The sequence below is a fragment of the Pholcus phalangioides genome, unplaced genomic scaffold, assembly GCF_987345545.1.
Source record: "Pholcus phalangioides strain wild (caught in Gottingen) unplaced genomic scaffold, Ppha-v1.0 ptg000009l_1, whole genome shotgun sequence".
NCBI classification, from domain to species: Eukaryota; Metazoa; Arthropoda; class Arachnida; order Araneae; family Pholcidae; genus Pholcus; species Pholcus phalangioides.
Window position 1 is genome coordinate 59,852,632 of NW_028301602.1, and position 15,780 is coordinate 59,868,411.

General features: G+C 39.4%; 1 protein-coding gene across 6 annotated transcripts in view; it reads right to left on the bottom strand.

The window, feature by feature from the left end:
• Positions 1 to 1,712: 1,712 nt before the first annotated feature.
• The window catches only part of LOC149083412 (G protein-activated inward rectifier potassium channel 3-like), a 59,645-nt gene continuing 45,577 nt past the window's right edge, over positions 1,713 to 15,780 (bottom strand). For all 6 annotated transcript variants that reach the window (XM_089236696.1, XM_089236700.1, XM_089236701.1 and 3 more), the window contains exons 2-3: positions 9,303 to 10,986; positions 1,713 to 7,245 (exon numbers count right to left, since the gene is read on the bottom strand). In XM_089236696.1, coding sequence (XP_089092822.1) covers positions 9,310 to 10,701 — 1,392 coding nt within the window. In that variant the 5' untranslated portion in view covers positions 10,702 to 10,986 and the 3' untranslated portion in view covers positions 1,713 to 7,245; positions 9,303 to 9,309. The remainder of the gene's footprint in view (positions 7,246 to 9,302; positions 10,987 to 15,780) is intronic.

The following is a 15,780-nucleotide window of genomic DNA, read 5'->3' on the forward strand; positions in this document are numbered from 1 at the left end:
CTTTCAATCTTCCCTGAGCTACCGAAGTTGCCTTGGATACGGTTAGTAATAAAGAGGTAAATATCATATGATCCGAAAAGCCTCATATTAGTATTGTTGAAGGGGGTCTGGTGCTCTGTGGAGAGACTTTATAACGGATAGATTAGCTCGCTTTCACACACCACCTCGAAAAATACCATACTATAGATATCTCTAGTGTGGGTACGCATTGCTCGAAGTTAGGAACCACGAGAAACCAACTTCAGCGGACCACAACTGAGCCGCCGGCGGGGGATTTGAACTCGATGCACTTTTATTTTTCCTTGCGTGGACCTGTTATTCTAATCCACTTGAGTGACAATATGACCCAGATTTCCCGGGGACATTCCCATATTTCTCTGCGATTTTAACCATCCCGAGAACACTCTCATAAAAAAATTCACTTTCCCCCCCGTATAAAAACTCATTCGAATTTTTATTCTTCACTGAAATAATCAAGGATTAAAACAGTTTCCAACGTATTTTGATAATTATCAATACCGTAGCGAGAGGGGACACCTGGGGATCCGATGTAGCCGGCCTTGTCCCCCGCTCCGAAATGACACAAACATGTTACGGAAAACGTAATAAATCTGAGATCATACATGCGTGTGATCACCGCGCGTATTTTTTTTTTTTTTTTTTTATCACATTTACCCTAACATGTACATCAATAGGAAAGCTGTGGACAGCGAGTTCAGTTCGAAATTACGAGGTGGTTTTCATTGGAATGAATAATGGACATGGTCGAAGGATAGGCGACATGCCTCCTTAAACCTGATCATAAACGCAGTTGATTTATTGAAGAGAATTATTGAAAACAAATTCAATTCTTTTTAGACCCATAAAAGAACTTGGAGAAAAATCCTTTAAGAATTTTCTTGTATTGTGCACATGGCTCCCACAAGGGGTGGGCTGACAAGGCTCCAGCCCTGGGGCCCGGGACGATTTTCACCATTTTGCTTTTTCACGCTATAAATTCATCATAAAGGGGACCGTGAAAGTGTGGTCGGGGGCCCGCAAAAGATCCCAGCCCAAGGGCCCCACTTCAGGATGTGGGGGCCATGATTGTGCATACGTATCAAATCCTTCTAACCCTTTCCATAGGCGAGATAGACTTGAAAGTCTGGGGAATTGATGTCAATTCATATATATGCAAATACATTATATCAGTCGGCTTTACCCCTTCATTTCTTAGATGGCAGGTGTTGGCAGATACATTTTTTTTAAAGATCTATTCCCTAATGAGAACGAGTTTGAATTGCCAGTTTGCGATTTTTCAGATAGTAAATGTGTTTTGTTAGCAATGAAATCATTCTCTTTCGGTTCTCATAGTCATCCACCTGACTGATTCATTCGCATTTGAACTGGGCCAATTCATTTTTATAGCATATTTCACTTTATGTTCTATGAACTTAATACGGTTCCTCTGAATACACCTTTACACATGAACTGGATAGTCCAAACTTCACACTGTGGTGGTGGGGGGGGGGGACTAAAACACGAATACAATAGCAAATAAATAACTTCACATATATTTTTATCAATCAATTTTTATTCTCAAATATACAGAAGAAACTGCAGCTTATCACATACATATATATATATGTAACAGCAAATGACGCTTCTACGTTGCAAAGATATGAAAACAAAACATTAGAACATCCTAATGAATGGCAACATTACACACATCGTAATAAAATAGATGAATTTATTACCATCTAAAAACAATATGTATAAAACAGTCAACATTGTGTAAAAAATCCTGCTACAATTTTCATACACGCTCGTATATGTGTAAACATTTTTTTTTTTTCATGTGTAAATAGATAATATATATGAGTATAAAAAAATGAAATCACATGTGGAAAAAAAACAAAACAAAAGGATGTCGTTTCTAAGAAAAACAAAAAAAAAACACTTTTCAATTTCGTGAGACATCTATAAAAAGATTTCGTTCGGGCGACCTCAAGCGCGAATTTAAATAACGACCCATTCCTACTGGCCCTTATTTAGCAGAAAATGTCCGCAAGAGAAAACAAAACTACACATAACAAACTGTAGATTCCACGTGAATTCCAGAGCCGCGTGTAAGAGTATATATATAGATAGCACTATGTAAATTACATATATAAAAGTATTACACGTCGCAAAATGTCTTCATATGCAATATAAATCACAGTGTAACTTTTTTATATAGGCACAATTTTCAGGCAGCATCAAAAATCGAGAGTCAAGAAATGGTCTCAAAGCATTTTATTATACAACATTCAACCTAATTTCTATTGGAGGATTGAAAAATGATTAATTTACGACTATATGACTTGAACCGAGAAAAAAAAATTCGAACTAGAAAAATACAATTTTTCCTACTACGAGTGAAAGTATTCAAAGTGCCTAAACCAAAATTCACAATTAATTTGTAGGTGTATTCAACCATGAAAGACAAATGAATGTGTGAATTGGGTGATGGTTACGTCATATTCAGCCTTAATATCCGGAAAACACTACAGAAAAAAAAATACTCGGTGAATTTGGATAACACATTATACATAGATGATCCTATGGAAAACTGCAAAAAATCTAGTTATTTTTTTCCAAAAACTTCCCTACACTAATAGGCCATCCATGATCTCATAAATGGCAATAAAAAAATTTTTTTTTCTTCAACCCACCCCATAAAAATGAATTTTGATATTTTAATGGCGCAAGGTTCAAAAGAACCGCAGTGTTGGAGAGCAACCACATGCTATATACAGGATTTCTTTAAATGATTGAAACTGCGTAAAGATTTTTATTGCAGGCGTATCCCATTAGGCATATCACAAAATTTAGCAATTACACAGAAGAAAAAGTTTTCTTTAGCTCATTGCGGGATGTTCGATGTGTGCTTATTGAGCGATTCCATCTCTCAATATTATTTCTGTGTAATCAAGTTCCTTGCATAAGTGATGTGACATGTCCTTGTCCATCAAAATTTAATGGAAAACATTGATGATAATCAGGTTCTGGTAAAAGAGGAGCAAATAAGTCTTTCTCACTTCAAGGGATCTTGAATGTTGCAACAGCACTTTGTGACCGCCATTCCAAGCACGACCGCTCCATCACATTTGCAATCTTTCAAACTGAGCACAACTCAGGTCCATCACCGTCTGTGTGTGTGTGGGTGATTTACTACCTAGTGAATTGTGTCGGAAGTGTAACTGTGTACCTAACAGTCTGAATGCCTATGTAGAGTTGTGTGATTTTTTAGTGCCGCCATCTATATTTCAGATGTGAAGTGAGTGATGCGTTATGATTGAATTTGTGCTGTTTGTAGGTCTGTTGCTCTCTGCGGAGTTAAGATTTGCAATTTGGCGTTCAAGAATTTACGAACAATTCACACTCCCGAAAAGTTCATGTATGTGCATAGCCGCAACTAGATACTATGTCAGCCGGGGCAAGCACGCATTTTGTGTCCCCGTGTAATGTAGGAGGAGCAGTTAAAAGTTAGATTCGGTGCTCCCTTTGGACCATCGCAGACCGCTGTCTAACCAGACCCTCTAGTTGCGGCCCTTTATATGTGAAGCACTAAAGATGTCAGAGTTTTATGGGCGTTTCTTGTTCAAGAAGTTCTGCCATCTGTTCCCCCCCCCCAATATCAGAAGTGAAAATGGCAGGTGCCTGAATTTTGAGTCCATTTAAGTATCATGTTGAAGGTCTGCCTGTGTAAATGGTTCCCCTTCCTACTATGGTATGAACCCTTTTTTTCCCGATTTGTTTCATACATTACCCTTGCAAGGGCCTTTTTTAAGCTAATGTACCTGTGCTCGGCGTTTAATTCTTCTCATTCGGCATTTGACACCCTCTTAAAGGCAACCATTGTTCACTTGCATGCACACAAGCTGAAAACCAAATAAGATTTAGGTGCTACAAGGAAAGTAACTAACTCACTCGATAATCGTATGGGCATTTTTTTTTTTTTTTTTTTTTGTGTCTACAATATTGAAGAAATACTAAACCGCGCCAATCATTTATAGACACCCAGTACATGGCAGCCATAAGCATTTTCAAAACGTTTTCAAGTCGCTTGAAACTTGCTTGCAGGCATCATGGACATGGCAGAAAGATGGAGATAGGCAACTCAAATTTAAAAAAAAATAGGTGCCAATGGTTTAACATGTCCGTGACTAGAGCCTTTTTATACCACGAAAGCCATGCTACTACTAGTCAATCGACATGAACATTATCAGTACAGGACGACTACGAAACGAACACGAACGAGAGAAAGAAAAGAAAAACAATAAAAAGCACCTGAGAAATCATGTCATGTACCTCTTTTCACTGTGCGATGAAATAAGAAAAAAAAATAATGTCCCAACATCCTTTTCCTGATTACAGATCTTCCTTCCTTTAGTGTATGTAGCGGAGCGGCCATTTATATACTAATAAAAAAAATTGCAGTCACTTAATAGCCCTATACGATTTTCTCACTTATCAAATTCAACAATGGAAATTATTCAACATACAAAAACCTGCAGCAGCAGCACAAAGCCAAATTTAAAAACCTTCAATCCACACTTGTACTGAATTCGAGAAACACGAAGTCTATATATAAATATTAAGTATATACTAATATGTATTTTTGAGTACCCAGCTGAAATTCAATGCTTCAAACTTATCAGTGACGCTGGACATCATTTTATTCTGAGCCAGATTTCCACATGGAAAAAAGGAACATTTGTTCAGGGAACCAAAATTTATGGAGAACGAAATTGGAACATATTCATTGACATAGGCACCGGAACCTAGGGCAGAGAGAAGGCCTCCGCAGTCTGCTTGTGACGTCAGTAAGTAGTCCATTTTCCTTCAGAATATTTAGGGAAAACAATTCCCTGCTTGTGCCAGTATCATCGTTGTGAGGAAAAGAAATGATTGGGCTCAGAATTGGCGATTTCTATGAGCTAACATCCAATCACTATGCGGCCGGTATTTGTGAGCCAATCAGGAAGATTCTACGCCAAAATAAGAAGAAACGAAATAGGATGCTGTGTTTCAAAATGTGGCAAACCTGCTGGGGAGTCTTAATGACGTTTATGGCAAACAGTGCAGAGGCCTTCTACCTCTAGGAGGTGCTGGGCAGAGGCCCCTTCAATAATTAATGAATAAACAATGCAATGCACTTTCCCTCTCCTGCGTACGCGCTCGAGTCCGGCACACACGGGACGACCAGAAACTTTCAGCCTCCTCAATGTTTTCTTCATGTTGGCGCCTCTGTTCATCGATAACCAAAATTCTTTGCCCTATCCACGGAGAACTTCCCACAATGGAGGCAGATTTAGGCTTTGCAGCCTGCGGTGCTATATATATATATATATATATATATATATTCGAAATTGACAACACTTCTTCCGTTCTAATTTCACGTTATTGACCAGAAATGGTTATAGCCCGCTTACCCTCCCTTCTCCGAGAATGCATCTCTGCTCCCCGATGATTACTTCCCTCACACCGGGACGTAATTAGGATTTTTTTTTTTTTTTTCTGGGAAGGGGACAAAGTGTTTTTTGGCGATGGCCTGGGTAGTGGGTTTTTTTATTGTCCCTAAAATTTTCAGCCCGGAACAAATGTCCCCGCCCCGTAGTTGCAGCCCGGCACACAGAACTTTTTTGAAAACAAAACCGTGCCCCAATTCTACCGAAAATAATTATTTCAAACAATTATACTAGATTGGCTTCATACATGCACTCACATATATAAACGTTTCTCGAAGTTCCTAGGGCAGGGGTTCTCAACCCTTTGTGCTCCACGGACCCTTTGTCCCAATAAAATGAGAAGACCAAGAATCCATCCGGCCTATAACATATACCACGGAATCACTTTTAGAATAATATCGGGTATATAATTCAGAAATAATTGTTTTCTCATCCAAGCTTATGGACCACCTGAAATGTTTCCAAAGATTACCCCCCCCCCCCCTCCGGTGAACAACTCCTGTCCTAGAGGCATTACAACAGGTTCCTCGCAAGGAATGGCAATAAATAAGTTTTCATTAATGTTCGCAGAGAACATGGATATCTTTCAGGCAATTACGGAGAGATACATTCTAGGACATTAAAGATTCCCTAGGAAAAAGGACAAATTCTGTAACAACTTTGTCACCTTAGAAATAAAAGCACTCCTTTTTTTTTAAAACCTACAGTGTCCCATGTTTTCAATGAAATTTCATTCTGATCTTAGCTTCTACAGATCCCTCGGATTGAAGGTGGTGAGGGGGAGTGATATCAACTACTCCAGAAATGTTTCAAAGGGTTCCAAAGAACACGAATATTGCTTCAAGGATCACACCACCACAATATGGGAAATTACAAGGTTTCCACAAGGGCACAGAAAAAAAGAAACGCTGACATACACTCCGTCATTCGAATGTAATTGAGAACAAAAATAAATGGCTAATATCGACTTCATCCATATGCTGACCAAACAAACCACATTCGACAAAAACTCATACACGTTATCAGAACATGACCGACACTAAAAGAAAATCGATTACACAATCACTAAAAAAGAAAACAATCACTAAAAAAAGAGAAAACAATCACTTATTTCAATACAGACATATTGCGATGAATCGAATCGGTCTGAAATATCTAATAGAAAACTACGATGCACGTCATGGATTCAACACAATGTTAGCGTGTACTTATTTTCCAAAACAAAAAAAACCACATCGACAGCACATACAATAAAACATGGCAAATAATGATACAATAATATGAATTAAAAGAATCACTATCCAAGAAATGGCAGAAAAACACGAAACAGTCTTAAGCTATGAGAAAGAACGAAGTAAAATGGAAGATGTACTAAAGAAAAAAGAAACAAATACTATCTTATAAGAACTTGACCAAATAATGATCAAAGTATAATTATACCAAAAGAAGAAACAATACCGAAATTTGATTTCAAGGACAAGAAATAGCTTCTTGGAATAAGTTTTCTTTGGTCCCTTTTTTTCCTTAATTTGGATCCGTAATGAGTGTCGTCCTCGACGATGATTTTTCTCTATGGAAGCATTATTTATTTCGGTGTCCAGCTGCTCCAATCAATCATTATTATCACAGGTCGAAAATAGTGCGATGCTTACACACGAGTAAAACTTTTGGATTGCATATGTATATCTAATATATCTTATGTAATCTTAGATGTATATCTAAAAAAGTTTTCTTCATTTTCTTCCAGAGAAACCTATAAATAAAAGGGTACATAAAAAAAATTAGAATGTTCACGCAAAAATGGTTGTACTGTATAAACCTTTTAAACCGTTACAGCGGCAATGACGAGATATCTCGTCTAACTTGACGCGCTTCATTTCGGCAATGACGAGCCCAGCTACTACGTTGAAGTTGTTTCTGCAGTCTAACGTATTTAACGTATTTAACTTCTAGCGGGAAGAGTCAGCAATTGTTCAAAATTTGATAACAAAAGAGTGACAATGTTATTTCCCTTATTTTCGTAGTGCAGGAATATGCATATCGAATATCAGCCACCTCGTTGGGCATTTTGCCTGTTGTGGCGTTGTATTTGTATTTGTATTTGTATAATATTTAAAAAAAACGAATATTATTCTTAGTTTTGGGGGGAAAGCAATATCACGAAGTAGAAAAAATTATTCTTGAAAATAGGTGGGAATTTTTAGGTAGTGATTTCCTCTGTGGAAGTAATAATGCGGAAATTTAAAAAAAAACCGCTTAAAGGGTTAAGAGAGTCTACACTAGTGGTTCTCAATGTGTGATGTGAATCGCGAGGAGTTACTTGAAGTGATTTATGCATGTTCAGTGCTTTGAAGTGAATCATTTTCTAGGCCAGGGGTTCGCAAATACTTTTAGTCGTGGACTCCGTGAAAAGCTCGATGTCTGCCATGGACCCCCCCCCCCCCCCCCATTCATAGCAGGCAGAAACTACAGCCATCTATCAGCCAGAATATTCTTGAACAATGGATGACATTCTACCCAGTACTAGTAAATGTGATGCGATAGCAATACTTGGATTTCGGAAACCAAACCGAAGTTTCATGCTCTAAACGAGAGATGCCACCACAAGTACAATTTTTGTCAAATCATGACAATATTAATACTACAGTCTACCAACGTTGCAGCGGTGTTTTTGCGTTTTGATTTTTTTTTTCAACTTGGGTTTAAATTTTCTTTATAATTTTTCACCTTGTGAATTTTTTTCAAAATAAAAACATTTAAAAAACCAAAAATATATTTTATATAAAATAATTTTATATTCCATTATTTCATTTGTATTTCCCTTCATAGAAGATGGGCAAAGCTTAGTATATATTCCACGGGCATTTTTATATTAAAAATTCCAAGAGCTAGCCACTTCACCAAGCAATAAATGGAAGTGGAGAATTCTGATCCTAATGGGATGTTGAAGGCTTAGCGATCGACACGAATTGGTTAAAATCCTCAATTTAACCAATCCGTTTCGGTCTTCAATCCTTTCACCTTTCAACCGCGTTGGTGAATACGGCCGATAGTGGGATAAACCGAGCAGCTCTATCCATGCATACAACCATATTCTTTTTTATGGGCAGTGTATTATACATGATTAATTATTAGTCTGCTAAAGCTGGGGTAGGCTAATTTGATGCTGCGAAATTCGAAAAAAATAATGGGAAAAGGGAAGTTATTGCCTGCAGAAAAAAATTCTTATCTTCCCAATGAAAGTCTAAAAGGTTCGAAATTGAAGAGGAATTAACTGTGAAATAGATGATCAGATTTTTTCTCCCCAAATATCCCCAATGTCACATGCTGATGTTGAGAGAAATTTACCTCAAAAATGTACTGGAAAGAAATCCATTGACCATTTTTGATCAAACCTAATGTTTAGAATAAATGTGGTTTTCAATACTTTGAAATGGAATAAAGTTTATAAGTTCAAATAAGAAAAACGTTTTCCCCTGTAACTTTCGAACATAATCAGAATATTTCGATCATCACCAGAGAAATTTGGTTATTTTAACATCACTGTCAATGATATGAATTTTTATGGCATTTTTTTTGCGAATTTTTAATGGCACTTTTCAGGATTTGTTTAGGACAACATCCGGGCATTTATGATAACAAAACATGGATAGTATTTTAAAGTTGCAAAAAGACTGAGAAAAACTTTTGCTGGAATTCGTGTCAGATGTACTTGACAAATTCGAATGGAGCGTGAAAATTGATCACTATTGAAAGTGGTTTGGGGGGGGGGGGGAGGCATTTATGACAATTATAAAGATTTTAATGTACCTGATTTTCAACACTCGCCGCTGTCGCTGTGCTTGGAGCAGTCGACGACGTGTATTTGCGAATTGCTAGACTGAGCCTCTGGCGTGGACACGCATCTGCGGAACGAGGCGAGACTCATGCCCTCGTTGACTACGCCGCAGCAACTGACGGCCCTGGAAGACGCGCTGATCATCATCCTCCTGTATTCGTAATATTCTCTGGCGCTGCACAGCGGGGTCTCGATCTCGTAGGTGTTGTTGAACTTGCGATAGTCCACGAGGAACTCGGCGGTCTCCTTCTGGAAAGAGACCATCTGCTCGAAACGATGTCCCCACAGTATCTCCGTCGGCACAAACGACGACCTCGCCTGGATGGACTGTCCCGTAGACTCTATGGTCCCTTCGAGGGCCACGACCAGCTCGTACGAGTCTTTCAGGATGTCTTGAGCGGACATGTTGTAAAAGGGACTCGTCTCGTCGATCTCGTGCACGATGGTCGCGGGCCATATCAGGAACACGCGGTCCCCGCTGTCGTCAAATTTCACGTCGAGCTGAGTGTGGTAATAGGGGATTATCTCTCCCTCGACGGTCACTTTGCGACGTATCACTTGAGCACTGATTTGCGCACCGATGATGTGCGATTTCCTCATGTCTCCGACTCTCCACATAAGGCACAGCTTGCCGTCTCTCAGGCAAACCACGGCGTACCTGCTGAACATGAGAGTCTGGCTGCGCTTCTTCGGCCTGGCGATCTTCGCGAAGACCATCCCGGCCACCAGGCACTGTATCATCACGCCAGTCACGGACTGAATGCACATCATGAACACTCCCTCGGCGCACTCCTCCGTCGTGTACCGGAACCCGTAGCCGATGGTGTGCTGGCTCTCGACTGAGAACAAGAACGCCGTCACGAAACTGTGGACATTCTCGACGCACGGCTTCCACTCCGGGTCACCCACGTGATCGAAATCCCCGTGCGAGTAAGCTATGAGCCACCAGATCGCCGCGAAACCGATCCAACTGACGAAGAAGCCCATGGCGAAAACGAGCAGGTTCCACCGCCACTGGATGTCCACCATCGTGGTGAAAATGTCCTGGAGGTACCTCTGGCTCCTTTTCGAGACATTCTCTTTGGATATGTTGACGGTCCCGTTTTTGAGTATCACCCGCTTCTTCAGCCTCCCGTGGTGGACGATTTTCGGTCTGAATATGGTTGGGCTCAAAAAGTCGCCAGTTTCCTTGGAAAACCCGTTAAGGCACATGTTCCTCGGTACGGTGGAACTTTTAGTGAGGGTCCCATTGGAACTCTGGACTCCGTTCTCCGTAGGGGTTGGTGACGAATCGCCCTCGATGTCCAGTTTTGGATCTTGCCCTGGAAGCAATTGCCACACGGCGCTGCCGTCCGGATCTACGTACTTCATCGGCCGACTTGCTTCAATACGATTGCCACACTAATATATATATTTCGTGATGGTGCTCAACTCTGTTTTGCGTGAGGAAGTGATAAAGCGGTCGATTTTCTCGACGAAGCCACTCGCAAATGATCACCCGTCGAATCCACTCGCAAATGATCACCCGTCGAATCGAAGCACAAGGTGACTCTTCCTGACAGGAGGATTTCTCAAGCAGTTGCGTCGACGTATTTGGTTTAACGTTATTATCCCATTTGCTAAGTTGTGTCTACGTCCTGTGATTGATGTCTGGCGCTGCAAGACAAAATAAGAAATATGACATTTAATTTATGGTTCAAAATTACATCCAAAAGGATGCGCAGAAAGAATCATACATCACTTATTTAAAACTTATCACTTATGTGAAATTCTACTCAATAACTCTGTATTCGCACACATACCACTTTATACACAAAGACCTATTACGGAAGGTTAAATGGCCAAAAAACTGTCTGGGAAGGAAATTGATTACCTTATTATATACGACATTATCAATCCATTTATCGCTTACGTGCATGTAACCTCAGATGAAGGTAAACGAGTTCCGGACGGACATACAACTTGTCGACTCTTGAGGACGCCCGACTGCTATTTGCGCGCTTCGTCGCGTTATGATTTATGTGCCAGCAAAAAAATACGCGAACAAATAGCCAATCATAAACATGTTCGTATTTACACATGCGAATAAAGTATACATGCTAGTCATCTCCATAATACACGATGCATCAACAGAATATCACAAGGCTATATGTGTATATATATATCTTACAGCGAGCGTAACCTATCCCAGGATGTAAGGAATCCACCCATGGAATTACTCCTTCAATGCGAATTACACTAATTTATCAATTTTACGTATGGCAATTCCTGATGTACAAGAACGTTTTCGGTCCAATTCCTAAGAAACGATTAGCGAAACTGGTGGTGCAAATGTATTGGGAAGTTATAAATATCAATCATTTTATGACGCAAAAAGAGTTTTTTTCTTCCATTTAAATATTGAGGAGGGTCTCATACGAGATAAAAATGTATGCAAAAATCCCCCCTTAAAATATATATAATGCGAACCGAACTGGAAACGTACGATTTGCGTATAATTTCATTAAACAATTTAATCATTAGATACCGAAATGGCTCAACACAACAGGGAAAAATACTTTCTGGATATCAACGGCGAGACGAAGAACTCTGAAAGGAAAGGTTTATTTGTCGCCCCGCCGGGAATCAAACCCAGATATAGTAATTATTATCTGGACAAATGCACTAACCAATACACTACGGACAGACACACGGACACTTCTCTTTCCTTATAAACACGCACAATGGCACGATAAGTTATGTCATTGGCGTATTTGCCAACTCCTGCAGAATTTTCGTGGTTTCTACCATGAGATACGGAACTACGGCGAATCGTAAAAAACTAAGGAAATCTGGTTTTTTTTATAGAAACTTCTGTTAGAGGATTTCCTTTAATTTCATTATCCCATCGAATACAAAATGACGTCACGCAAAGACCGCATCTCAAAAAGAGTAAATATGAAATTAATAACAAATCAACCATTTGACATAAGTGCAATCAATATTCGTGAGATATTCGATAAAACGGTGGAAAGTTGCGGGAAAAAAAAACAGCGTTAAATACGGTTTACCCGCATTTAACGCTGTTTTTTAAACACGAGCCAGTGAAACAACCCCAGTTGTCCCAAAACAAATTCCCAGTGTTCATAAAACTCGGAGCATGTATTTATTCTTGAAAAAGTGGAATAAACGCTTCTAAATTAATTTTAGGGTCGGGCCTTATTTTCGAAAAGACGGTGGTGCGTGGTTTTTTGTAGCGTCACAATTTTAATTTGCCTTTTCAGAAATAGGTAGATTCTGGTGTCAGCAAAGGACTAATTTAAAAACGTAATTAGACAACGTTTAGGAAATAAAATGCCAAGATCGAGAAGCTGGAACTTTCCGAGAAATTTCCATTTGTGGAGGGGAAACAATTGAAGGGATATAAACGACGCATTAATGTACTATAATTTTTGTCTCTTTTTCTTAAATACCAAACTGTAGGTCAGAATCGCGTCCAGTGGAAGGAACGCCCCGAAAAAATATAAAAGATAATGATAACCAGACACAGACGGACATTCTTCCAGAGACCAACCCCTTTCACTCTTGAGAATTTCTTTATTTATTTATTTCTGCAGCTGGATGGAAGCAAGAGGGCAGCTCGATGCAAATCGCTACGAAACAAGAGAAGGGGGGAAAAGAAACGACATAATTGCCATTTAATGAGCGACTTGCTGCCAGAGAAGCCCTTCGGGACACACGACAGTTTCTCGCAAGAGAAAAAAACACGCAATAATTCACACACTTTTCGAACATCTTCAACGCTTATTTAAATTATCATTGTTGAAGCGGGAATCTCCATCCAGTAAGGGGTGTCTTCGAGAATACGAAAATTTTAGTTGTGTCTCCGTGGGGTAAAAAAAACATCCTTTTACGTACGTACCACCAGCCAGCATGAGGTGGAAGAAAATGGAAATCTCATTATTATTCATTGGGGTAATTAGGCCATCGAAAATGACCAGCTTCCTTACGAAATGCACTGACTGCGTATCGAACAGCTTCTTGTTTCAAAGAACGTTAACTTTATTTTCTTTCTGCTTCTGATGTGCCGGCGAGAATTACTATTCTGCGTAATAATTAACCTCCACAGATAGTAGCGTGTCCCAACCTTTCCGCATTTACAGAACCCTTGAACAATTATTTTATGGCAGTGATTTCCAAAGTGTGGGTCGTGTTAATGAATGAAGAGGGGGGGGGGTGGCCGTAGAAGATTTTCGAAAATGAAAGCCTCGAAATAAGAAATGTTTACAGCAGAACCTCAAGATAACGGGCAACCACGAGACCAAAACTTCTGTCCGCTAATAGGGTACGTAACGTTACACCACAGAACTTCGCTTATACGACTTTAACGTTTATACGACGATTAGCTTCGGTCGCAATTGGTTCCCATACATTTTAATGTTGGAATGTTTATGTGCGTGTTACTGTGAAAGTGATACACACCAGTGATTATGCATAATTCCCAAATAAAGTTGAAAAGCGACAAATATGGGAAAAATGCATGACCTTTCTTCTCATCAAAAACCAATTAATTATTTTTACTCGTACATGATACGCGCACTATACATTAAACATTATCAGTCTTGTAACGGTAATGTTGGCTTTCTTCACACGTACGTAGCAACAAACAAAACCATTGCAATTCAACATCATGGTATTCCTGGACCATAGTTAATTCAGTAATTAATTCGAGATTTATCATAATATGTATACAGAATTTTCTCGAGGGGAAGGGGGGGGGGGAGTTTCAAATATTTTTTCTTCAGGTTTTTTTTACGTTTTTCCTGCTGCAAAATAACACTATAATATCGGCTTGCGTATGGCAATGCGCGGAGGCGATAAAATGCATGCTTGCCCTGGGTAACAAAGTATCTAGGCGGCCCTGGTTGGAGTCACATGAAAAATATTAGCCATGGTCTACGACAGGAGTTTTCCAACGTAAAGTTTTCCGCGGAACCCTTGATAATGAGGCTGATCTAAAAAGAAATCAAATTTTTTTGAATATTTATCGAAAAAGTGAAGGACACCGGCGGCACCTCTTAATTTACATATTTATTATAAAAATAAACCATTGCTCCAGATATTATTGTGGAAATCCCCATTCAACTGAGCGAATTATGATTAAAAGTTTTGTAAAAGCTCTTTGATAAAACTTGAAAAATTCAACCAATTAGATTACCGGTTGCATTAGCTCGAATGTAATCGAATCGATTTTATAAAATATCTTTTATTACACTATAAAAGTTTGATAAAAGTCCTTTCATAAAACTTGAAAAATGCTACCAATAAGATCGGTTGAATTCAATAATTTTCCTCATCCGATGCGTTGGAATTTCAATGATAGAGTATAAGCATTACCACCCAGATAGAGAAAAGCCAGACGTACCTCCGCGACCACCCAGATACAGAGAGGATGCATGCAGGGAAGTACAGGAGAGGAAAAGAAAAATCTAAACGGGCCGTACAGTGGACAAGAGCTTAAGGTCGCGATTGGCTGTCTCGAAAAATCCGAAGAAATTGAGTAATTCAGTCATTCTGGACATTTTCACCTTGAGAATGAGAAAAAGATTCGATGGCACAATTACACCAACACGTCCGCGGAGACAAGTTGATTGCTGGCAGACTTGTATGGATATAATTGCGAAACACACACATCAACTGCATATTAATTCAACTGAGATGACGTCCGTAATTTTATTTGCATTTAATCAAACATCGTAATTATAATTATACTTTACGCCAATTATATTTTCTGATTGATATAAATTGATTTTCGCAACTTCGTTCCGATCGGAGGTTTCGATTTCCAATGAGGAAAGTCGAACGAAGACGATACCATCATCCCATATAGGACGAGATAATGGGGGGGGGGGGAAGAGAACCAATTAAATTATTGCCATTTGCATTCATTTCGTGGTTGGAAGTCTAGGATCCATTTACAGTTATGAACTACTTCTACAAAAACATACATGCACCTCGTCCATATTCCTTTGCGGAACTTCTAACGAACTGGTACATGTTGGGATGCGCGTGAAAGTACTGTGAACCTAACGTGAAGTTCGTTTCTGTGTAATGATTAAGTGTGCAGTGCTGCCATAATTTTTTCTAACTACGAGCGAAGTGTAATGATTGAATAATTGTACCGTTGTAGGTCTGTTGCTATCTCCCTCTGGCTTTTCAACGGGGAGAGTTTTAACTTCCACTAGTCACGAGGCTAAGATCAGGGTTCCTGTTGGCATTGAATTAAATCTCGACGAAGTGTTTTTGGTGAGCAAATGAAAGAATTCACCAAAAAAGGAAAAACTGTCCCTGGGGTTTTTTCGACGGTCGAATTGAAAAGTTGAAGCATATGCGGGGGTCATCTTAACAGCGCCGGGACGAGTAATGTATCAAGACTCCACCCCCCCCCCCTCCAAGTTTGACCAATGTCTC